The sequence below is a fragment of the Octopus bimaculoides genome, chromosome 18 (genome assembly GCF_046866305.1).
Source record: "Octopus bimaculoides isolate indiv1 chromosome 18, ASM4686630v1, whole genome shotgun sequence".
Taxonomy (NCBI): Eukaryota; Metazoa; Mollusca; class Cephalopoda; order Octopoda; family Octopodidae; genus Octopus; species Octopus bimaculoides.
The window spans coordinates 27,457,208-27,482,574 of NC_142945.1; the positions used below are offsets into that span (position 1 = coordinate 27,457,208).

Below are 25,367 nucleotides of genomic sequence, written 5' to 3' on the forward strand. Positions count from 1 at the left end.
ACGATGCTTTCATGAATCTCTTAGCACTCAGATTTTCTCTGTCAAATGCAATACATATTGATTCACATTGTTTTGAATTAATCATGCATTATTTGTAGCTTTGAAATTTCAATGATGTGATTGTTTATGTTTTGAATGACATTATCTGGTAGGAGTGAAAAGCCAGTTTTAACATGGAACAGGTTGAATATTTCGAGCCAAGTAGGCTGGTTTAAATGCTAAAGGGTTAAAGATGATAGAAGTATAATGAGTAGTAGTTGGATCTATATATATAGTAATAGTTTATAATAAGTTAATCAAATGGTTAGCTTTAGTAGTAATTAAAATTAAGACAGAATTCTTGCAAAACTTAGAGATCTAGAAAGTACAGAATAAAAAGAAAAAATACAAAAATTGGATTAGGATATTAGAATATTAGTTGTAATTCTCTTCTAAAGATAATGATCTCTAATATTACTGAGAAAGGAAATTATAATATACTAAATGTTTTATTCTTGCAAACCTATTGTTGTTGGCACTTCATCGCTTACGACGTTGAGGGTTCCAGCTGATCCGATCAACAGAACAGCCTGCTTGTGAAATTAACGTGCAAGTGGCTGAGCACTCCATAGACACGCGTACCCTTAACGTAGTTCTCGGGGATATTCAGTGTGACACAGTGTGATAAGGCTGATCCTTTGAATTACAGGCACAACAGAAACAGGAAGTAAGAGTGAGAGAAAGTTGTGGTGAAAGAGTACAGCAGGGTTCGCCACCATCCCCTGCTGGAGCCTCGTGGAGCTTTTAGGTGTTTTTGCTCAATAAACACTCACAACGCCCGGTTTGGGAATCGAAACCGTGATCCTATGACCGTGAGTCCGCTGCCCTAACCACTGGGCCATTGCGCCTCCACCTTGCAAACCTATATTAATTCTGTTAATACCAACCTGCTTGAAACTGTCTTTGGTTCTATGAATTTCCTCTTTTAATTCTTTAACATTCAGATTATTCTATCAATCGTATTGCTTATTTATTCATATTGTTTTGAATTAATCATGCATTGCCTTATAGCTTTGAAATTTTTATGGGGTAATTGCTCATTTTTAGAATGATATTGTGAGGTTGGTGTGAGGGGCCAGATCTGGCCAGTTTGAATGTAAAAGAAGTGGAACATTTTGGTTGGATATTTTTGGTTTTAATGCTAAAGAGTTAAAGTGATCTAAATTAAAACCTTCCATCAAAATTTTATATTAATGCTCCAAACATCAGCTTAATAACAACAATGTTATTTTACTAAATTCTTTATTATTTTCAAAATTAATTGTAACAAAAGCACTGTATTTCTACAACAATATAGCAATGAAAGGATTAATTGAATGAAATTATGTGTGGCTATTATTGCAGTCATTAAAAATTAAAGTACTTCTTCCTTGTATTTCACTTCTTCATCATCATCATTGAATTAATCCATCTTCTCCTCCTACTCATTCTCATCATTTCTTTATTTACGAGATTATCTTGACATGCATTGTTAATGTAACATTTCTTGTATGAGACAGTGCCTGATAATCTTTTTAATAACACTAGCATACAGAAGGATACTTATGTGTGCTTAATTAGAATTAATGCTTTAGGCTAAGTGACTATCATAAAGCCAACAATAAAAACTATATCTGTACATGTGTGTTTGTAGAGAGAAAGAGACAGACAGACAGACAGAGATAATGATGCTGATAAACAAATGAAACCACTTAGGCTAGATATACAAAATATACACACATATATATACATGTAAATAGAGAGAAAACAAGACTGAAAATATTCAGACATTGCATATTCATGTTTGAATATACAGATGTCTATATATTAACAGAGCAAACTTACACAGAATACAAAGACACAGAAAATTAAGGGGAGAAGGTATGGTGCTATGAGCCTATTGTGTGTTTCTAGGGGCTTGAAATTACTTCATAATGTCGGCAGATATAGTTTGCAAAAAGTCAAGGATGTGCAACCAGTAGTGGAAGCATATAAACATTAGGTAGATTTGGCCCCTGTCTTCAGAGTGGAGAGATGGGTACCTAATAAATATATATGCATGTGTGTGTATCAATAATAATAATGATAATAAGGATTATTACAAAGTAGCATAGCATTACCTTTAATTCTTTTTATATATACAGCTTTACATAGACCTACACATGTTTTAACTGCCCTGATTAGTAAACATTGCAATTACAGCCCTACTATAATAACTGTGCAGTTTCTTCAGGGATCTTTACTTAATATCTTTCAATTTAACTGTTTAAAGTTTTTCGTTTATCTACTCTGTGTTGTATGATGTACAGTTGTTTGTTAAGTTACACATGAACCATCTTCAATTCAAGTTTTGAATGGATAATCACTTATAGTTCGTTATTTCAAAACATTCTGTTTAAATGTTTAATATTCATTTATACTGAGCAAATGTGAATTTCCTCATGTGCAAGCATCTCAAAGCTTGTTCCTATCTAGAATGTATTACATTACCCTTAGATGTAAAAATTTGGTAAAATTCTTCTAAACATAGGTCACATTTATTAATTTGTGATTTGTATGGTTTTGCAGTACAAATTAATTCCCAATTAATTGTATAGTCTTTGTTTCTGTCTTTAATAGACCAGATCAGTTTACTAAAACTCGTTTGGAATCTTTTATTTTTATCTCTAAATGAACTCAAATGATTTGTACTGCAAAACCATACAAATCTGGAACTAAAATATGTGATTTGTGTTTAGAAGAATTTTACCAAATTTTTACATCTAAGAACAAGCTTCGAGATGTTTACACATGTGGAAATTTACATTTGCTCAGTATAAATGAATAAAAGTGAAGACCCTGAAGAAACTGCACCAGTATTATAGTAGGGTTGCAGTTAAAACATGTGTAGGTCTATGTAAAGCTGTATATATACAAAAAGAATTAAAGATAATGCTATGCTACTTTGTAATAATCCTTATTATTTTTATTATTGTTGACATTATATATTCAGAATTATCCAACAGAATATATCTTTAAATTCTTATCTTATGAGAGCATTAGATTAATATATTAATTGATGAATAACTTATTTTAAATATCTCACTGAGAGCAAACTGGTAAGCATTTGGAGTAATCCCTTACTGTTTCCAATATATATATATATATATATATATATATATATATATATATATATATATACATATATATATATATATGCGATGATTTTTGGTAAGTGGTGTTGATTTTACAAATCTCTAAACAATAATAATATTTTATAAACTAAAGTGATCACTGTGCATTGACTAAGGTAAATAGTCTAATATTGGGGCATATAAGCCCTTGATGGGAAAAAGTAGGGTTCTCCATATGCGTATATGTGTTTGTGTATATATATATATATATGTATATATATATATATATATTGTTACGAACGCCCGCACGCGAAGCACCTCCTTAACACCGAAGAGGGGACTCGCGCACGCGCGAACGTTCAACAGTCAGTGAGCTAGCAAAATTCGTCTGTCGGTCACCTGACCGCGATAATAAAGCCCCGGCTGGAGCACGTAACGAAGAACAACACAGGCAAATAGGACGGGGAAGAAGAAACAACACGAAGACCATGCGTTGGGTAACCTTTTCTTTTTACATACATAACATCACAGAATACATTTAAAACATTAGAATAGAGCATTACATAATAACAATTCCAATACATGGCATGACAGTTCAATAACGTTGACAAAGTTTCCAAACAATTATAAGCTTTTCAATCATTTTTACATCGCAAAGTTTGTGTCTTAAGTTTCATTTGACAACAAAGTTCTTCTGCTTCTTTCTTTTGTATTTCTTTTCTTTTCCTTTCTTTTAGAAGCATTTAACAACACAGTTAACAACTCAGAGTTCTTTTTCTCTAAAATAATATAAAAGCATTTACCCCAACGAAGTTTGTTTCCTTCAGATCTGCTACTTCCACTGACCAAGGCAGTCTGCCACTACAATTCCGTCTCTCTCTGTCCCTCTCTCTCTCTCTGGGACTCTATGCATTTCTACTGACCATAACTTTCTCTGTCAGACTTGTAATTCTTCTTTCTTCATCTCTGTACAACTGCTTCATCTCCACGGGCAAACTGCTGTCCCCCAACTGCCTCGGCTGGCTGCTACCGCTCGACTCAACCGATCCTGCTGGCTCCCAGAGCTCGACTGCTCAAATTCTCTGCTAACTGCTTTTGCCGCCAATTCTCATTCTCCTATTCATCCCAAATACCATAGCTCATTGTGCTACTTTACCCCCTGCCAAGATGGGTCGGTCGGTACACTCCTATCCTGCCGTTTTTGAAATTTCGCTGACCGGAAAGGGGCAGCTACGCTAAAAATAGCTGTGGTTGCCGACAAGACAAAGGAAATACCATTCTCCCCAACTGACCAGAGTACGGGTTCAAAACCCAGCCCGGGAAATAGGGATATAATGCTATTTGTATTTTCGGTCGTCGCATCAAAATATATATATATATATATATATATATATATATCATCATCATCATCATCATCATCGTTTAATGTCCACTTTCCCTGCTAGCATGGGTTGGACGATTTGACTGAGGATTGGCAAACCAGATGGCTGCACCAAGCTCCAATCTGATATGGCAGAGTTTCTACAGATGGATGCCCTTCCTAACACCAACCACTCCGAGAGTGTAGTGGGTGCTTTTACGTGCCACTGGCACGAGGGCACAGGAGTGGCTGTGTGGTAAGTAGCTTGCTTACCAACCACTTGATCTCGGGTTCAGTCCCACTGCATGGTACCTTGGGCAAGTGTCTTCTACTACAGCCTCGGGCCGACCAAAGCCTCATGAGTGGATTTAGTAGATGGAAACTGAAAGAACCCCGTCATATATGTGTGTGTGTCTATGTTTGTCCCCCCCACCATCGCTGGACAACTGATGTTGGTATGTTTACGTCCCCGTAACCTAGCAGTTTGGCAAAAGAGACTGATAGAATAAGTACTAGGCTTACAAAGAATAAGTCGTAGAGTTGATTTGTTCGACTAAAGGTGGTGCTCCAGCATGGTCACAGTCAAATGACTGAAACAAACAAAAGAATATGTATATGGATGATAGTGTTGTTGATGATGTTGGTGGTAGTAGTGGTGGAGGTGGTAAATGTAAGATTACACAATTTAATTAGATGTGCCCTAACATACCAAAGTGTTTATTTACTCTTTGTTCACTGGTGTTTGTTCTTTTTTTCTACTTTTTTTTTTTTTTTTCAGTTATGCCACTGCCGGAGAGCCAAAGAGGAAAAACTGAACCAAATCATACTGGCAAGTGGATTCTACCCTCACATGTGATCTAGTCAAGTGGTCTTCAAAGAAAGCGAAATTATTACTACTCTGAATATCTTTAAAAAAGAATATATCACAGTTACTCATAGCATTGTACCATATACAGGGTAAATATATTTGCCCTCAGTGACCTTTGTATAGCCACTACATAAAGGACTTCACAACACTTAACTCACAGAAATCTGTTTCTCATCTTGTACAAAAACTATTGGAAAATTATTATTTTATTTCATTATAAAGAGGTTACTTTCTACCCTCTCTCTTTCCTCCTTTTTTTTCTCTTGTTTTTTTCCAAACTTTCCGGAACTAATTTTTCTACTGGCCTTCTAATTTATCTCCATAGTTCCACAATTGATATCAGTATGATATGTAAAAATGAATAAAATAAATACTCCAAACAGTATTAACCCTCTTGTTGTTTATCTGTTTTTTTTTTGTTTTATGTTGCCATTTTAGATATTTAAAGCAAACTACATCTGAAAAAAAAACTTCATTCACCATCATACTGCCCCACGCTACAATGAAAACTTTCCCAAAATATTAGTTCATTTCATCATCAACGTTTTTCTCTATTAGGATGGTTGAGTATCTTTAATGATGATACTAATTATAATAACGATGATTTCAAATTTTGGCACAAGGCCAGGAAGTTCAGGGTAGAGGGTAAATTGATTACATTGGCTCCAGTGTTCATTTGATACTTATTTTATTAATCTCAAAAAGTGAATGGCAAAGTGGACCTCGGCGGAATTTGAACTAATAATAATAATAATAATCTCCTGTATCGTTCCAATTTTAGTATATGTACTACCAAAGCTAGTACAATAATAATAATAATAATAATAAATAATCATGGCAACTGTTTACTTTTCTTTATTAGCTTCAAGAGCTTGAAGAGATACAATAAAATGCAATGTATGTTAAATGGGATGGTGGATATACAAAGACATTTAGGGTGGGACAAAAAAGTATACAAAGATGAAGGGAATGATGAAAGGCATTATGTAACTGAAGTGGTAAAAAGTTTTAAAATTTATAAAACAAATAACTGCATACAAATAAATTGAAAGTATAAAAAACAATTATTAAAAAACAAGAATAAAGCATAAAACACTCCATGTATTCACAAGGTTGGGTTAGAGCACACACACCCCATTTCCCTACCAGCTGACCATTGCTCATATTGCTGTCTCATGCGCTCAAAGGGACCACTAACATTCTTGGAGTGGCTAACACTCCAAGTCTTAAGGAGATACATTTTTCATTTCATTGTGCTATCTTTGTATTGCTTTACAAGCATATTCTTTTCATGTCCAACCCATGCTAGCATGGAAAGCAGACGTTAAACGACGATGATGATGATAATGATGTCTTTTATATTTCCAATCCATCTATATCAGTGTCATTCGGACATCACTGTTATAATCCCTTGCACCACAGATATGTGATTCTGTCTAATTGATGTTGGTTTGGTCTTTGAATGATGGTGGATCTCAGTTTATCATCCACCTCATCATTGTGTTTGTCATTACTCTGAAGAAAGGCATCATCGTCATCATTTAACATCCATTTTCCATGCTAGCATTGCATGGATGCTGCACCAGGCTCCCATTGTTTGTTTTGGCATGGTTTCTAAAGCTGGCAATTGAAGCCTGGTGTAGATTACTCCCCTTCAACCAATTTTTTTGTCTTGTTTTCTGTTGGTATTTTTTTAACCCTCTTTTTTAGAGACTTCTTTTTTTTTCCCGTTTGTATTTCTTTCAGCGATTTGGGAACTTTTCTCCACAGCCAACATATCATCATCATCATCATCATTACAAGACAGTTGAGTGATGCTGCTGTTGGTAAGTGATGTGGAGACTGAGGTTTGCTGTTGCTGTGGACACTGTCAATATTAAACATGGCTGGAGGAAAGATTCCTCAGCTTTTGGCATTGAGGCTAAAGCAGCTTCTCCAACAATTCCAAGATTTCAACCTGTGGTGCTGTTGGAATGACAATCTCTGGATCTGTTGGAATGACAATCTCTAGATCTGTTGGAATGACAGTCTTTAGATCTTGCTGTTGTTAACATCCTTTTTGTTTCTTGAATTCTACAGACCAGAAAGCATTCATCTGAATCTTGCAGACCCAAGTAAAACAGTTAAGCCTTCTGCACTGCATTGTTAGTCCCACCATCCAAGAATCACCTTGTTGAAAGGATGCCTTTCAATAACTCTAGTTTCCACAGCAGTGCCTTGAGGGTCAATAAGAAGGAATGAGGAAGGACACCTTTGAGGGATCATGCATATGTTTTGAAACAGCTCTAACAGCTCCGCAAAATCCCAAATTTTATTTAATTTGCTTTGCGGGAGCAACTGTTTTATCAAAATCGTATACTGTTAAATGCTCAAAATACGAGACTAGAAAAACAGCCAACAACTTCATGTTTGTTTTGTTTTCCATTTGTGTCTTTCATTGTTCGAAAGAATACTTCATGTTCCATGTTCTTGTGCTTCATACTTTTTTATTGTACACGTTTTATGACGTCCTGTGCCCATATATGCATATATATATAGATGTAAGTATGTACATATATGTGTATATGCATATATATATATATATATATATATATATATATATATATATATATATATATATACATATATATATATATAAGTGTGTGTGTGCATATCATCATTGTTTAACATTTGCCTTCCATGCTGGCATGTGTGTGTGTGTGTGTCTGTGTCTATGTTTGTCCCATCACTGCTTGACAACTGGTATTGGTGTGTTTATATCCCCATAACTTAGTGGTTCAGTATAAGAGACTGATAGAATAAGTACTAGGCTTTAAAAAAATAAACCTGGGGTAGATTTGTTCAACTAAAACCCTTAAGCCCTTCAATAGAAAGCATAGTACAGGCAGAAACTGTGGCAATTTTCTGCCCCACCTCCCCACATGCCATCATGCGGCTGCATCTCTTGTTGAAGTCATAACCTTCATTGATTATTGATGGTTGAAACTTCTTGGAGCCACTAACAGTGAACCTGTCCTGGGTTTGCTTCTTCCATGGGTTCCCTCCACTGTTAGAGATCAGCACTTCATGCAGCTGTCCCTGTCCATACACCTCACATAACATATCAGTACAGTCATCTGTGTGTGTGTGTGTATACAGGTTTGATGGGTAAATTGTCACCATTTTATATTTTTAACTTCATGCATGTGCATTGTTTTTTTTTATTTTGTTGATTACACAGTATAGTAGGGTCAGTTGGGCATTGTCTGTGAGAAAAACAGCTCTATGATGCAATTCACTCTGCCAGAAACTTGGAAATGATGTTCTGTACTGCTTGGCATTCACACCGGAAGCTCCAGTACAAACATTTCAGAGTGTTTGGGTGTCAATCTGAGGACATGTACTGAGAGAGATAAAAATCAAACATCTAGTCAACATCATGGTGTTTGGAGTGATGACGGCATTATACCACTCTTCATCTTCACACATGGCCTCACACTCAACACGGAGGCCTACATCAAGTGCCTGGAGAAGGTAGTGCTGCCCTGGATCAAGAGGGTGGCTGCTGGAAAACCTCATGTCTGGCAACATGACTTTTGCACCATGCTACACAACCAGGAGAACCCAGTCATGGCTGTCAGACAATTTCTGTGACCATATCACCCCTAACTCCCCAGACTCAAACCCTTTTGATTAATATGTGTGGGGCACAGTTGAGCAAGAGATCAACGAAACTCCTTGTAACACCAAAGATGAACTGAAGACAAGGATTATGGCAGCATTCACCAACTTAAACAAGGAGACCATCCAGGAGAGTTGCAGGAAATTCTAAAGTCATCTGGAGACCATGGTTGAAGTCAACAGTGATTTTATTGAATAAATGTACTCTTTAGTATTTCAAGATAATTTTATGTAATTATGGCAAATATATCTGTTAAAATGAGATGTCAGAGTTATTTTCATTTCTGCGTAATTTATTCACTGCACCATGTATATATATATATATATATATATATATATATATATATATACACACACACACATACATACATGTGTGTGCATATGATAAACCAAAATTCAGAGAAGTGAGCAATGAAATGTTTATTCTATTTGTTGATAGCTGTTTCATAATCTGTATCCAGTTACATCAACAATGCTAAAGCATCTTACACATTTATATAGAAATATATGTATAGGTGTGTGTATATATATAAAAGCAACAGTAACATCCACCCCTAGGGGTCAGCCACACTTAAGTGGCAATATACTACACTTTATCGTGCAGTTACTGTTAATACTTCGGTTAGAGAATTAACATTGCTTATATATATATATGTATATATATATATATATATATAGCTGTGTTGTGATGTAATGAATAAGATTCTTCATCATATTTCACAATCATCATCATCGTGATCATTGTTTTCATGTCCACTTTTCCAATGCTTGGAACATATACATACATACATACATATGATGATTGCTTTATCTTCACAGATTTTAGCTATCCCATCAACACACATATCATACCCCATCACGCAGCTTAGTCATTCCGTTGAAGAGCCCTCGAATGGCTTTTAAGACCAGATGCTAATTGACAGGGTTTAAAACACAAATGATAGATATTATCCAAATTCCTTCTACATCTTTGCATTTTGGAATCTGATTCTGAAGGAATATTTTTGTGAACCAGCATATGTCTTTTAAGTCCAGATATTATCTTTCACGTTTTGTGACATATAAAACTAGTTGAGGTGGTCGGGGATCTGATTATTACCTGTCTGGGTCTTTCGATTTTCATGTTATTTCATGTGATTCATATTCACTTCTGAATGTGCCAACAAATCAGCATCATCAGTGTAAAACAATTCTCTGACAAGTGTTTTGAAAGCCTTTGCTTTACAGCTAAACTGGGTAAGATTTGACATATATATAAATGTTGCTTGGTCATTTTCAAATTTGGAAGATAAACTATCAGCTATACTACATTTTAATTGGTCAATTCTCTTCAAGTCATCAGATATCTCTTTCCTGGATGTGCACCCAGTCCTAACTCAATGTTCTGATTGTTTAACTCTCACCGAGTCATCAATTGCCTCATTCTTTTATGTTTACATACTCACAGATTAGTTTATCTCAAACCCTTCAGTTCTAAATAAAGAGTAATAATGTTCTTGTCTATTGCAGTTTTCCACTGAATGGAAAAATTAACTTATGAACTGAGAAAATTATCATTATCATTATTATTATTTTATATATATATATATATTTAAACTGCAGATAACTCCAAAGGAAAATTATGGGCAATAGACTAGCATATTATCAAGGAATGTTTTATTTCATCTACTTAAGGCTGTGAATGTGTATGTGTGTGTTAGGCTATTGTAATTTGTAGAAAGATTTATTCCTTGAATATTGTACAAATAAATCTTTTACAAAATCATTCTCAATTCTTGGGACAATTAAGTTTATCTTCCAAAAAATTAAATTTAATATTAACCTATCTCAAAAATTTAGACATACGATAATTAATGAAGACAAAACAGGATCTGGTGATGATGTTTGTATCTTTGCCCGGAATGTTAATTATCTCAAAAAATAAATGAAAATGTTCAAATTCTTTGCTGGCCCAGAAAATTAGCCCCGCACCAAGTGACCTGATACTATCAACCTAAAATTGTTGCAAGTTATCTCCCTTCAATCATTCTTCGGAGATATTATTGTGTGGATTCGTTTGATTATGTTTATCCGGTGTCTTCTTAATTTCCTAATTATAATCAATAAACTAATAGCTAACATACAAACACCTTGTTTATATAGTTTGTGTGAAAGTCGCAGAAATTACACAACAATATGTCAATGATAATGTATTAAACCTAACTGTTTATGAAATCTTACAAAAAACATTAACACTAACGTTGCTTAAAATTTTAATTGATTTAATTAAAGGAAAATAAGGACATTTACAGAAAAATTAACTCCGGCATTTAAATTTAGAAAAATCATTTCGGATTGTTGGAAGAGGGGGGAGAAAGAAAGAGGGAACGAAAGAAAGAAAGAGAATCAATAGAAAACTTTGCATTTAGTTCATCCATCGGTTTTAAACTTAATATATAAAGCCGCCGTTAGATCCAAATAAAAAGGAAGTATACTCTATCACTGAGATAATTATGTCCAATTATTAATCGTAACAAAGCGATGTCGACTTAATAGATTTAAAACCATCTGGTTTCGGTAAACGAACTATTTTCACACTGACAAGGACAATTTTAAAATAAAGTGTGGAACTTGTAATAACAAAAGAAACTCCAGAAGTGAGTAGTATCTGATGGCAAAGATTATTTTGTATTGCAAACACGGATAATAGATACGGACGATTCTCATAAAACAACAGAAGATGATGTATAAAGTAGGTAAGCATAGTTTTTAATTCATAATTATAGATTTCCGATTTTAAGACGAGACAAAATATAAATTGGTATAGTTCTGAGAGGAAATGGTTTTAATAGAAGTTAGCTTTTATGTCGAAGAGCTTAGCGGGTTGCCGTAAGTCATAGCCGCAACTGGGTGGAGGGAAACATTTGAGTTTGTAGTGACAAACAAGGATAAAGAGGACAGAAAGAGTAAAGTTGTAGATGACAGATGAGAAAGAGTCACTGGGGAAGTGACAACGGAAAGATAGATGTGTGTGTGGAAAGAGAGAGAGAGAAATGATGAGTGGGGTGGGAAAAATATTAAAGCGATGAGTAAGGAGAGAGATATGTATTAAAGAGCGAAGTGGAGAGTGTGAGAGTGAATCTGAATTAAAGAGAGAAAGAGAGAGATGAATGAAGAGAAGCAGTAGGGAGAGAAAGAAACATAAAGAAAGGAGTAGAAAGCTAATAAGAGGTTGGGGAGAGCATGATATGGAAAAGAAGAAAATAGAGAGAGAAAGATATGGGAAAGGAAGATGAAGTTTGTACAAGCGAGAAAGAGTGAGAGAGAGAGAATGACAAAAATATGGTAGAAAAGAGGAAGGTGCATATAGAGAGAGAAAGGTGTAGATAGAGTAATAAATAGAGAAGGGAGAGTGGTATAGATAAAGTAATAAATAGATAGGGGAGAGAGGTGTAGATAGAGTAATAAATAGAGAAAAGGAGATGCATTGAGAAATACAAGTGGAGAGTCAGGAGAAAGAAACATGTAGAAACAAGAAAGACTAACGTGAATGTAATTCAGAGTAATTGAACTAGTGTTTCCGGCAATAGAAATTACAGGCATTTAGATCGGTCGATCTATTTAATCGCTGGATTTTTTCCTCTTTTTGTTTTTACATGAATACATTGATTTCGACAATTTTTTCTCTGCGACACCAATTCTAAAACCAGTAATGGTAAGTATCACCGTTTATTCGATAGGAAGTAATCTGACCGCTTCCACCCGCTTCAGTCAGTCTCCTCATTGTATCATTGTTGTCATGTGTTTTATTATGATAATTATTATTGTTTGTCTTGTTGAAGCTATGCTCTATAGATTTATCGCTGAATTACATAGAATATACTGAGCTACCGACGTCATTTATTGTCATATACCGGTGTTTATTGTTACAACTATTGTCTCATTGATGGCCTCAGCTCTCTTAAATGTCCATCTTAAACGCACTACCCACACTTCCTGGCCTTCTCCTTATCTTTTTCTGCACCTCACACATCGTTGCCTCTCAAACTTCAGAAGTGTCCTTTATTAATTATTATTTTTTTTTATTTCCCTAAAATGTAGAAAGAAAACGAGTTACCTGCTTCCAAGTAATTATATATATATATATATATATCAAAAAGCGTGCAAAAGTTGTTCCTTTTCAATTTATAATAGTATCGTGAGTATAACATGTAGTCGACCTATCAGTTTATCTAGTCCCACTCCTTATCTCCTTTTCCCTTTCATCTGTTCAGTTTTAATTTATGAAAAAAGGCATCGACTTAATTTCTTACACTTTTCTCTTCTGTCTTTTTTCATCTTGGAATATTACATTAATCTAATGAGTATCTTCCGACCCACTTTTGCTTCGCCATGTCTTTAAAAATTTCGTCAAATCTTTTGCTTAGATGTTACCTCGTATTCTCTTCAATAAGATGCATCATCACTCACCGGTCTCCTCATTTCTCGAGGATATAGCTCTCTTTGCGATATTCATCGCTGGATTCTTCCACTTACTAGTAGCGATTCATTTCGGAACTAATCTTGCAGCCATCGTTTTTTCTTCCTACATTCCTAACCCCCAACCTATTGTCCTTATCGACCGATCTCCTGGGACATCTTTGGATGCTTTCTCTATTTCTATTCATGACTCCTTCTATTATTTAGTCAGTGGGTAACAGACTTTACAGTCATTGGACTAATTTTATTTGGCAAATGTTTATTTTCTCAGCTCTGTTGAACCATATATTAATATAGGCCTATATTATTGCTGATATTATGTGGTGCAGTTAGGTGTTCTGGTTATTGTTTTTTGTTGCCTCAACTTGCACACAAATTGTACCATCTTTAAGGTACGTCGTCATGTATGGTCATCTGTTATTATGTTTATTCTATAATTGGAACATGCAACTTAGCCACACGAAACCTCCAGCACACTCGTGAATATACTGTGCATATTCACACATAAGTATCGCTTATATCACATTTATGCACACACACACTTTGAAAACATATGCATAGTTATTCATGTCATGTATATATATTCCCTCACATGAGACCCTCCCTCCTCTTTTCATTGGCATTACTTGCACTATCATATTAGTAGCACCCACAACTTTCTATGTAGCAACTATGTTGTTATCTTCATACATTTCTCTGTCCCTCCGGTCAGTATATGTTAGTGTAACTATAGAAACACATTTCTAATCTTTTCGTCTATTTATAGCTTTGGTTGGTGCAAGTTATTCTGTTTTATTTAGTTTAATTTAATAGTTTGATGTAATAAACTAGTTGTAGTAGACATATTCCATTGAAATAACGAATATTACATCGAGAATAGTCAAAGTAGATTTTTTTCTGATAAACACTCATGTTTGAAGTATTTGTGGTGGTATTAAAAGTAAGAAAACGACTAACAGACAAGACTGAGTGAGTGAATAAACCGAATTTTAGGATTTAAGTTGGTCTACTATCAATTTGACGCGGTCAGATAAGGTTGTCCCCCCCCCCCCCCACTCCCAAGCAATTAAAATATGTGGTGCGCGTGGAGCAATGTCTAAGTGGTTGAAAGAAGTATTGTAACAACCACGAAACTGAAACTCGCGATATTTTCTGTTTGCATTTTATAGATAAAAAAATTTTTGAAATGCTTTTTTTTTTGTGCTATCCAATGCAGCTGCATTTAAGGTATACTTTATTTTGTCTGATGTAATTCAGTTTCTTTGCAATTTGAGAAATCGTACTATTTTTACATTTACAAAGATTGGTCAGTGGTAGAATGTTGCATTGGATATTTGCTAGATTTGGTGTTCTAATTCATCAGGGTTGATCTCGTTTTCCAAATGTCACACGCTTTGGTATTTAATACAAATATGCGATAATTGTGCATTTCAATGTCCATAACACGCTTTATGTTAAGGGGTGGAATATCGAAAACAATTGACTAAATATTTTTCAATACTTAGTCTTGTCTCTTTCTGTCCTTAGTTCAAATCCTTGTGTGGTAGGTTTAACCCCACCCTTCCGAAACTCGTAGAATAAGTACCAAACATGTAGTGCGATCTGTTCAATTGACTTTGATGTGCAGTGTGTTGTGATTAAGTTTCATATACATCTTAAATTTCTAGATATCGAGAAACGTTTGTAGAACTTCAATTACAATCCATCAGAGATCACGTGATAAGAGGTCTTGTGTTGTATAAGTCAAGGTAAAGCTATTATTTAATAAGTGGCATTTTGCTTGAAATGTCATCGTACCATTGCTTGTAGTATTTCCTTACATAACACGAAATCCCCTATCATTTGTTAACTGACAACCTTTTTGATTAAAAAAATCAAGCTCGATCCAGCAGATAAATTTAAACATCTCCAGTTGCATTGATATCAGTCTATCTGAAAGAGCTGGGAAAGTCCACAGATGTCACCACCTTCTTTTCTTCCTACTGGAGGTCATAGAGATATAACAATTTGAGTTTCATTTCAGTTAAATTGTGATCTTCACAAATGCCTCAATTTTATAAGCTACTTTCAGTTTCTCCACAGATCGCAGTATGTAAAAATCTGCTAAATGTCTCTCGCAAGAACTAGTTCTCAGCATGAATGTTTTGTGTATTTGTCACTAAAATCCACTTTAAAATAAAAAAGTGAAATGTAATCTATCAAAATTGTTGTACTTAAGTGTTATTCTGCCATACCCATTGAAGTGTTATACCATAGCCATCATCTGCATTTCCCAGCCAAATGTTTCATTGTTTTCATTACCCAACCAAGTGGTGTGTCAGCTCTATCTTAATTACCCAGTTAAATGTTGTACCATCTCCATCATCATTATTACCCAAGCAGGTGTTGCAATTGTGTAGTTCAGCTTTACTGTATCCAATTTGGATCGTGTCCTCAGTAGATCACAGACTGTAGTGAAGTTGGCCTCATATGGTCCTGAAGTTATTATAAACAATCAAAAAAGGTCTTCTAGTCAACATTAAACAAAATGGGTGGGAGCCAGTATCATTGGTACATTTGTTTACTTTTTCTGAACCAAATTTTGAGGTCATTCAGTTAGAATGTGACAGTTGTTAGTGTTATCATTTCTTATTTGTTACAAGCCTTCCTGTAAGAAATACTTAAAAGTTCTTTGCTATTAAACAGGTCACAAGGTCACACTTATGCTGAATATATTTTAGTTTTAGCACTCTCTACTTGTATTCAGTTTGAATGTAGGTGTTTAAAAAAGTTTTTTTTTATATACACAAGGATCTCCTCTATCATTTGTAACCCAAGGGAGCCTTTAGCAATCTCTTGACCTGTTATAAATAGCATCCAAATCTTCCTTAGAGATAGAATGGGGCATGACTAGAGGTCCTTTTGATCATTGGTCTGCTCAGATGGGACTAAACAATAACTTATTCCAGATGAGCCAATAAAGGAACCTATAAGCTGTCACTCAACTTGCTGGAAGCAACCAAATTTCATTTAAATGCTACCCTATTGCCTTAAAAAAAGGATACATTAGATAATGTGGTCCATAGGTCTGCTGTCCTGTAATTAAACAATCTGTTTAGTATGAGCCAATGAGTAAAGCATTGACTTGCTAAAATCAACAACCAAATAACTCTCAGATCACAACTCTGCCAGCCTAGAAATGGAGATATTGGAAATTTAGCCGTGTATACACTGTCTGAAGAAAGAATTGGATGGTCATGGTCATGGTTGAAATGGATATGATCATGCATCTGCTGAATCAGAGCTGGCTTGAAGCTAGATGATAGCTTGGAAGATTTCTCGATAACTTTGCATCAGTGATTGATCAGGTTAATGCTGAAGTTATTGTAGTAGTTCCATTTTGATATTTGCAGGCAAAGGGATGTCATTGAAATAGACAATTTCTGATGTATTTCAATGCTGAGAGGTATCAACAATACTTCTTAATGTCTTTTTCTCCTTTGAATGTCTACCTAGTTTTCCATGTTACTTGCTGTCTTAATAATAATAACTAGCTCAAAATATCTGGCAGTGCTCAAAATATCTGGCAGTGTTGGCTATAGCCTAGTCACCCGTATTACGAACCAGGTGATACACGAAGGAGTCATACCCTATGACTGGTGTAGCAGCATCATAGTCAACTGCTACAAAGGTAAAGGGGACGCTTTAGATACAAATAATTACAGAGGCATCAAGCTGTTAGATCAGGTTATGAAAGTTACAGAGAGGGTCATAGCCCAACTAATTAGGGAGCGAATCAATTTAGATGAGATGCAGTTTGGGTTCGTGCCAGGTAAAAGCACTACTGATGCCTTATTTCTAGTGAGACAGTTGCAAGAGAAATACCTAGCCAAGGATAAACCTCTGTACCTGGCTTTCGTTGACATGGAGAAAGCCTTTGACAGGGTCCCCCGATCCCTTATCTGGTGGTCAATGAGGAAACTTGGGATAGAAGAATGGCTAGTGAGAGCTGTGCGAGCCATGTACAGAGATGCGGCCAGTAAGGTGAGGGTTGGAAATGAGTACAGCAATGAATTCCGGGTAGAGGTAGGGGTCCACCAAGGGTCCGTCCTCAGCCCCCTATTATTTACCATAGTCCTCCAGGCAATCACAGAGGAGTTCAAGACAGGTTGCCCCTGGGAGCTCCTCTATGCTGATGACCTTGCCCTAATTGCGGAGTCACTATCAGAACTAGAGGAGAAGTTTCAGGTGTGGAAGCAAGGTCTAGAATTGAAGGGCCTTAGAGTCAACCTAGCTAAAACCAAAATCCTAATAAGTAGGAAGGTAGATAAAACACAAACCCCTTCAGGTAGATGGCCCTGCTCAGTATGTAGAAAAGGAGTAGGTAGTAACTCTATAAGATGTACCCGGTGCAAGCTATGGACACATAAGAGGTGCAGCAACATCAAAGGCAGGTTAACTAGCAAGTTAGTTTTTGTTTGTGGCAGATGTTCAGGTGCAATAAAGACTGCAAACAAACAGGAAACAACTTCTATCTCATTCCAGGGTGAAAAACTAGAGGTAGTCGATAGCTTCCGCTATCTGGGCGACCAAGTTAGTAGTGGGGGTGGGTGCGCTGAAAGTGTAGCTGCTAGAATAAGAATAGCCTGGGCAAAGTTTAGAGAGCTCTTACCCCTGCTGGCGACAAAGGGACTCTCACTCAGAGTAAAAGGCAGACTGTATGACGCATGCGTACGAACAACCATGCTACATGGCAGTGAAACATGGGCTGTAACTGCTGAGGACATACGTAAGCTCGCAAGGAATGTAGCCAGTATGCTCCGTTGGATGTGTAATGTCAATGTGAATACCCGTCAGAGTGTAAGTATCTTGAGAGAAAAGCTGAACATTAGAAGCATCAGTTGTGGCGTGCAAGAGAGACGATTGCGCTGGTATGGACATGTGGTGAGAATGGAGGAGGATAGCTGCGTGAAAAAGTGCCACACCCTAACAGTTGAGGGAACCCGTGGAAGAGGTAGGCCCAGGAAGACCTGGGCTGAGGTGGTGAGGCAAGACCTTCGTACATTGGGCCTCACCGAGGCGATGACTACGGACCGAGACCTTTGGAAATGGGCTGTGCGTGAGAAGACCCGGCAAGCCAAGTAAGATCGTTGCCAGTGCCCCTGGACTGGTTCTTGTGCGGGTGGCACATGAGATGCACCATTTTGAGCGTGGCCGTTGCCAGTACCGCCTGACTGGCTCCTGTAGGATTTTCGAGCGAGATCGTTGCCAGTGCCCCTGGACTGGCTTGTGCGGGTGGCACATAAAAGACACCATTTCGAGCGTGGCCGTTTTCGTGCGGGTGACACGTAAAAGCACCCACTACACTCTCTGAGTGGTTGGCGTTAGGAAGGGCATCCAGCTGTAGAAACTCTGCCAAATCAGACTGGAGCCTGGTGTTGCCATCCGGTTTCACCAGTCCTCAGTCAAATCGTCCAACCCATGCTAGCATGGAAAGCGGACGTTAAACGATGATGATGATGATGATGATCTTGTTGCTGGATATTGCCTCCATTGCTGCAGTCATCATCATCATTGTCATCTGTTTTCTAAGCTAGCATGGGTTAGACAGTTTGTCTGGAGCTGGTAAGCCTGAGATCTTCACCAGGCTTCAGTTGTTTGTTTTGGCTTGGTTTCTACAGCTGGATGTCCTTTCAAAAGTATGGATCAAAATTCCTTATTGCTTTGTCATTACATTTTGCTTATATATTCTCCTTCAATAAAGAAAAGTGAATCTCTTGCCATACTATAATTTAAACATTTTAATAAGAAGGATATCTCTTGACAATTTGTCCATATTTTTGCATAAATATTTTTTACTTGCATTTTTTAATTTCCTTATAACCATTCTCATATTTACAATGGCACTGACCTCCCACCATTATATATATATATATCTAATATATATATATATATATATATAAGCCACATTTAAGTGGCAAATATACTTCACTTTATTGTGCAGTTACTGTTAATACCTCTTCAGAGATTTAACATTGCTTGTTTTCACTTTTTCGATATCAGTGAATAATTTCACTGGAAAAAGTTATATATATTTGCCAAGGAATATCTTTTGCATCGAAGGTCGGCGATTGTCGTACGCTGAAGAAGGGAAATAACCCTGAAACTCGAGTACGTGCGTATCGTAGATCAAGATGGGAAAGATAACTTCCCTTGGCAAATACAGACAGGACACAGATGTGTCGATAGCCAGCTGGAGGAGATGTCCTCCTGGGGCTAAAAGCAACAGTAACATCCACCCCTCGGGGTCAGCCACATTTAAGTGGCAAATATACTTCACTTTATCGTGCAGTTACTGTTAATACCTCGTTCAGAGATTTAACATTGCTATATATATATATATATATATATATATATATATATATATATATATATATATATATTCTCAATATCTACAATAGAACTGACCACTTATTCTATGATGGTATTGACTCTCTGGTGTTTTTATGTACTTCATTCCATATTTATAAATAGCTGTTCAGTATATACTATGATATTCTCTACCCCAACCTCTCTCTTCTACATAACAATATATTGTTATTGTGGAATAATCTATGTAATTAATGAACAAATAACTGTCCTAATATCTGTTATATCACTGACCCATTATTCTGTGCTCATAAATATGTACATGTTGCTTACATTTACATACACACACATATAGGTGTGTGGTGTATGTTATATAGGTCAGGAATGGCACAATTAGTATTCCTTTACTTATTTCAGTCATGTTACTGTGTCCATGTAGGAGCACCACCTTTTAGTTGAACAAATCAACCTCAGGACTTATTATTTTTTAAAGCCTGGTATTCTATTGGTTTCTTTTGCCGAACCGCTATGTTATGGGGATGTGAACACACCAACACTGGTTGTCAAGCAGTGATGGGGGGACAAATACAGACACAAAGACTCGCACACACACACACACACATGTATACGACAGGCTTCTTTCAGTTTCTATCTAGCAAATCCACTCACAAGGCTTTGGTTGGCTCGAGGCTATAGTAGAAGACACTTGCCCAAGGTGCTCTACAGTGGAACTGAACCTGGATCCATGTGGTTGGGAAGCAAGCTTCTTACACCACACCCATGCCTGAGCCAATGTTGAACAAAAATACTTTTTTGTATTTTTTAATTAATTCTTTTATCTCAGTTGGTGAACAGTAGCATCATTGATTAGACAACCCAATTTTTCATAATTGGTAAAAGAATGTGTGTAACTTGGTGCAGAACAACTATCATGAGGAACCTCATGCAGTAATGACTATTTTTTTCTAGATTTCCCCCCCCCCCTCCAGTATTTACATCCTTTGTTGATATAACTAAAAAAAAAACCCATATAAACTGTTCCCATTTGTCAAACTGCACTTTACAATGTGTTAGTCAACCCAAGTTTTTGGTGAAATACATCCACCCAAGGGGACAGTGGAATGAAACCCATATCGATGAGTATAAAAAGAAAATTCTTTTACCACACAGTAATGCCTCTGTTCCTGTGTTATAGGGGTTTGTGGGTCAAAGTATGATCCTAGAATTCAACACATTGGCAGAGCATTTTTCATCCTAGTTTTGGGTTCGGCAGCTCATTGAGGCAAATTGTTTGGAAGCCTGTTATGTGTTTGTGTGGAGATGTTTGTGTGAATGTATGTTACGTAAAAAAGCACCCAGGTCACTCTGTAAAGTGGCAGGGCATCTAGCTGTAAACCTATGTCAAAACAGACCTCACTGGTACTGGTGCCACATAAAAAGCACTTAGTCCACTCTGTGAGGTAATTGGCATTTGGAAGGGTATCCAGTTCTAAAGCTCATGCCAAAACAGACAGTGAAGCCTGGTGCAGTCCTCTGGCTTGCCAGCTCTTGCAAACCATCCAATCCATACCAGCATTAAAAACAGACTTTAAATGATGATGATATATATTGTGTGTGTGGAATAGGTGTTGAGCTCAGTCATTAAATAGTAGGTTCAGTTCTCAGATTGAGCAACCCATTATGTTGTTGAGGAAAGTACTTCAATTCATTCAGCTGAAAAATAAGTACCAGAAACAAGGGTAAAGAAGAATTTATCAAATTTTAGATTGTTATTTGACCATAGAACAATTCCCCATCCCCTCGTCAAGTACTTTTTAATTCTTTTTTCCTCTTTTAATTATTAAATGTGATTATGAAAATATTCATATCAGATTCTTTGTTCTCAAAGAAATGCAATAAACCATTTCATAGACCCCACTGTAACTCAAATCTCTAAAAGTGCAGGTGACAAGATTAGAACCAACACTTCTACCCTCAAAAGCACAGTTGGGTTGGGCAATAGAGGCATATGTTATTCACAATTTGATCTAAAAGTGCCAGAATGGCTCATAATAGACTGTGCTCAGTTGTGAACAAAACAGCAAAAAATAGTCATCAGCAATACAATTTTTAAATATATTTTTAGAATGATTTTATATGCACCTGGACATCTTCCTGGTTGGTATTTCACTGTCTTAATTTGAGCCTTGTGTTTGCACTGTATTAAGCAACCTAAATATTCTTTTTTCCCCCAAAGTGACAGTAATATAGTTTTAATGAAGTTTCAATATTTCAACCACAAAATTATTTCATAAAATCACAAACTGTTTTATGAAAGTATACTAGCTTTGTAAACTAAGTATAAGATTTCTTGTCTGAAGATCTTTTTTAGTAATTTAGCTGAAATTTTTGTATTTTTTATCTGTGCTTGCTAACTTGTGGAAAATTAGGACTATTAGACACTATGGCTGTGTGGTAAGAAACTTGCTTCCCAACCACATGGTTCTGGGTTCAGTCCCACTGCATCGTACCTCAGGCTGACCAAAGCCTTGTGAGTGAGTTTGATAGATGGAAACTGAAAGAAGCCCACCATGTGTGTGTGTATATCTGTTTGCCTCCCACCACCACTAGCTTGACAACTGGTGCTGGTGTGCTTACGTCCACGTAACTTAGTAGTTCAGCAAAAGAGAGCGATAGAATAAGTAGCAGTCTTTAAAATAAGGTAAGTCCTGGGGTCGATTCATTCAACTAAAAAGTTCTCCAAGGTTCTCCCCAGCATTGCTGTAGTCTAATGACTGAAACAAGTAAAAAGAAAAATTATTTTTATCCCAGACCCCACTCAGACCACTACATTCCCACATCAGCTCCTAATGGTGTTGTTATGGTAGTTGATCTGTGAGTTACATATAAACTATGGATAATTGATTTTTATTTGCTTTCTTTATGATTAAATCCTTCATTGTTATGATTCTATTTCTGTCACAGTCCCACAGCAATTTGCCCTATGAAGTTAAGATATTATTTCCTATTATATTTTCAATTAATTTACTGGCTGATAGAATTATTTCACTTTCTGATGATAAACATTCATCAATATAAATAACAGCTAATTACTTCAACCTGTTCCTGTAAATTATCTCAATGTTAATTAGAATTTATGAACGTTAACAGAAGTTTGTAATATCTAATTTGGTTGTTGCTGAACTCAACGTCATTTTAGGGAAAATGATCTGTAACTATCTTGCATAGTCTAATTTAGAGATATATTCTGTACTAGACTAAAATTGCTTGACTTTGAGTTAGTCATTCACTTTTCAGAAACTAGCCATATCCAGAAAGATTGTATTGTTAGCTTCTGAATGCTAGCAGACAGCTATAAACCGGGTAAAATATTTTATCAAAAGTTAAACCCTCTTCTAAATTTAGTTTTCTTCGTACAAGCAAGGAATTTTCTAAATGCTTACAATATGTTGCTAAGTGGTCTAAGTCGACTCTCATTAGACATACCTACAACATGACTGTGATTGAACTGGGTGAAATCCACATATCTGATGTTCCAAATTTCTCATTTCTCATATCACCTGGTGACCAAAACTGTGCATGGGCATAGGCAAAGTTGTATGCTTAAGGAGCTCACTTCATTGCCATGTGTTTTGGGGGTTGAGCCTACTACATATTGGCAAAGCATCTTCTAGCCACAGCCTGAGGCTCACCAATACATTGGGGAATCAAATTTGGTAGAGGGCAACTGATTTGAAGTTTAACATTCTTTGTATGTGTTTAGATACATACATGTATGTGTTTGCATAAATATCTGAAAAATGTAAAGGCCTCTATGGCCAATTTACTGCAGTTACTGTGGAGAAAATATTCTCTCTCATAGTTAAAAAGAGGTAAAAAAATTTTTCTCCACAGTAACTGCAGTCAATTTGTCTTTACAAGTTGAAATATGTCAAACATATTTTAGCAAATGTCTAAACACTGCTTGGTGCTAATACTGCTGAAAACACACATGTACACACACACACACACACATGTATGTGTGTGTGCAAATTATATAAATATATAAGTACATGTAACAGATATATAAACCTGTTTGTATGTATTGAACTTGGAAGCTGCTTTGGGTATATGATAAGGTTTGCTTCACCATCATGTGGTTCCCAATGCATGTCACTTGGCCAGTGGAATTAGAATATCTTACTTGAAAAATAGATAAAAGTTGGTTACAAAAAGAGCATCTGGCTGTAGAAATCTTCCTTGGGTTAAAAAGACATAAAAATGATTAGACTGTGTGTGTGTGTTAGATGTATGTGTGTAATGTGCATGTATTTGTTTATGCATGTATGTGTGTATGCATACAGTTATATATATGATATAATACTGCGTATGGTATGGGTTTCAGCCATTGGACAGTGGCCATACTGACCACCTTGTTGAAGAGTTCAGTCAATCTTATGCACCCCGGTAGATAATTCCAACTGATACTTTTATATTTGTTAAATTCCTGATTCTACTACAGCCCAATTGTACTAACATTGCAAAGGAGACATGCATATTTCTTGAAAGGAAAAAAAAAAAAAAAAAAAAAAAGGAATATAGGAAAGGGTTTAGAGATTGCTGGTACAATGTTAACTTGTGTAATTGAATCTAATGTAATTATAACAAACTGTTAGTAAATTAATGATGAAGGTGTAGGTTCTCAATTCTACTTAACTGGAAGATGAAGGAGGAGTGTGTGCTTCTATATAAAAATGCTCTAGTTATTCCAACACTTTGACTGCATTAATATGTGCACAGGGACCTAGGTGGGTGTAGCTATTTTAAGATTGGTAGTCTGATAACTAAGGTGTAGTGCTGTAAAGGAGAAAAAAAATGTGTAATGATGGAGTGCAACAGTCTTTCAGGGTAAGATCTTACATCTATTAATTTCTCAACTATATAATAGATAAGTCTGATTTATACATGACTACTAAATTACATGAATGTCTAGTCATAAAGTTATGTTTTTTTCTTTTTTAATCTTGTAAGGTGTGTTGCTAGCTTTTAGAGATCAGATATAACTTGATAAAGAGTTATATGTTGTAGGTTGGCGGGGTTGCAGAATGGATGTACAAACTTAATGTTTTAGCTTTTGGGCCTATATAGGTCATGTTGGTAGAGTTGTGCAGTATTCTAGTTCTTTATGCTGTATATTTTCCAATAAATATTCATAATTAATTTCCACTTGTCAAACATAAAACTTTCAAAACTGTATTTCCTTGTAGGTAACACATAAACCCAATATTAAATAGTAGAAGGTATATAACCCTTCATTAACCCTTAAACAGCAGGAACTGTTCGCATGTGCCTGCCAAATGGGCAAAAGAAATTTTTTTTCTCAAGGGTAATTTTTATACTTATTTTAATAAGTACCAAAAACTATGAAAATGGCATTTCAACCTGCTTTGATTTTTAAAATAAAGACAAAAAGGCATTAAAATCATTTGAGATGATGTCTGCTGTTCTCTAATGAAGCTTCACTTGATGATGTCTTCTACTTCAGGCCTAAGCTCACACTTCT

At 36.0% G+C, this 25,367-nt stretch overlaps 2 protein-coding genes across 5 annotated transcripts in view; both read left to right on the forward strand.

The window, feature by feature from the left end:
• Positions 1 to 5,744, forward strand: part of LOC106872047 (vacuolar protein sorting-associated protein 37A) — a 56,587-nt gene extending 50,843 nt beyond the window's left edge. The window contains exon 11 of the mRNA XM_014918886.3: positions 5,270 to 5,744. Within this exon, the coding sequence (XP_014774372.1) occupies positions 5,270 to 5,347 (78 nt within the window). The 3' untranslated portion in view covers positions 5,348 to 5,744. The remainder of the gene's footprint in view (positions 1 to 5,269) is intronic.
• Positions 5,745 to 11,432: 5,688 nt separating this feature from the next.
• Positions 11,433 to 25,367, forward strand: part of LOC106876441 (protrudin) — a 111,551-nt gene continuing 97,616 nt past the window's right edge. Inside the window, exon 1 of one of the 4 annotated variants that reach the window (XM_052974441.2) lies at positions 11,433 to 11,750. In XM_052974441.2, coding sequence (XP_052830401.1) covers positions 11,739 to 11,750 — 12 coding nt within the window. In that variant the 5' untranslated portion in view covers positions 11,433 to 11,738. Of the gene's footprint in view, positions 11,755 to 11,821; positions 12,714 to 20,063; positions 24,713 to 25,367 lie in introns of those variants that run through there. The other 3 variants (XM_052974443.2, XM_052974442.2, XM_089365927.1) reach the window with 3 other exon arrangements.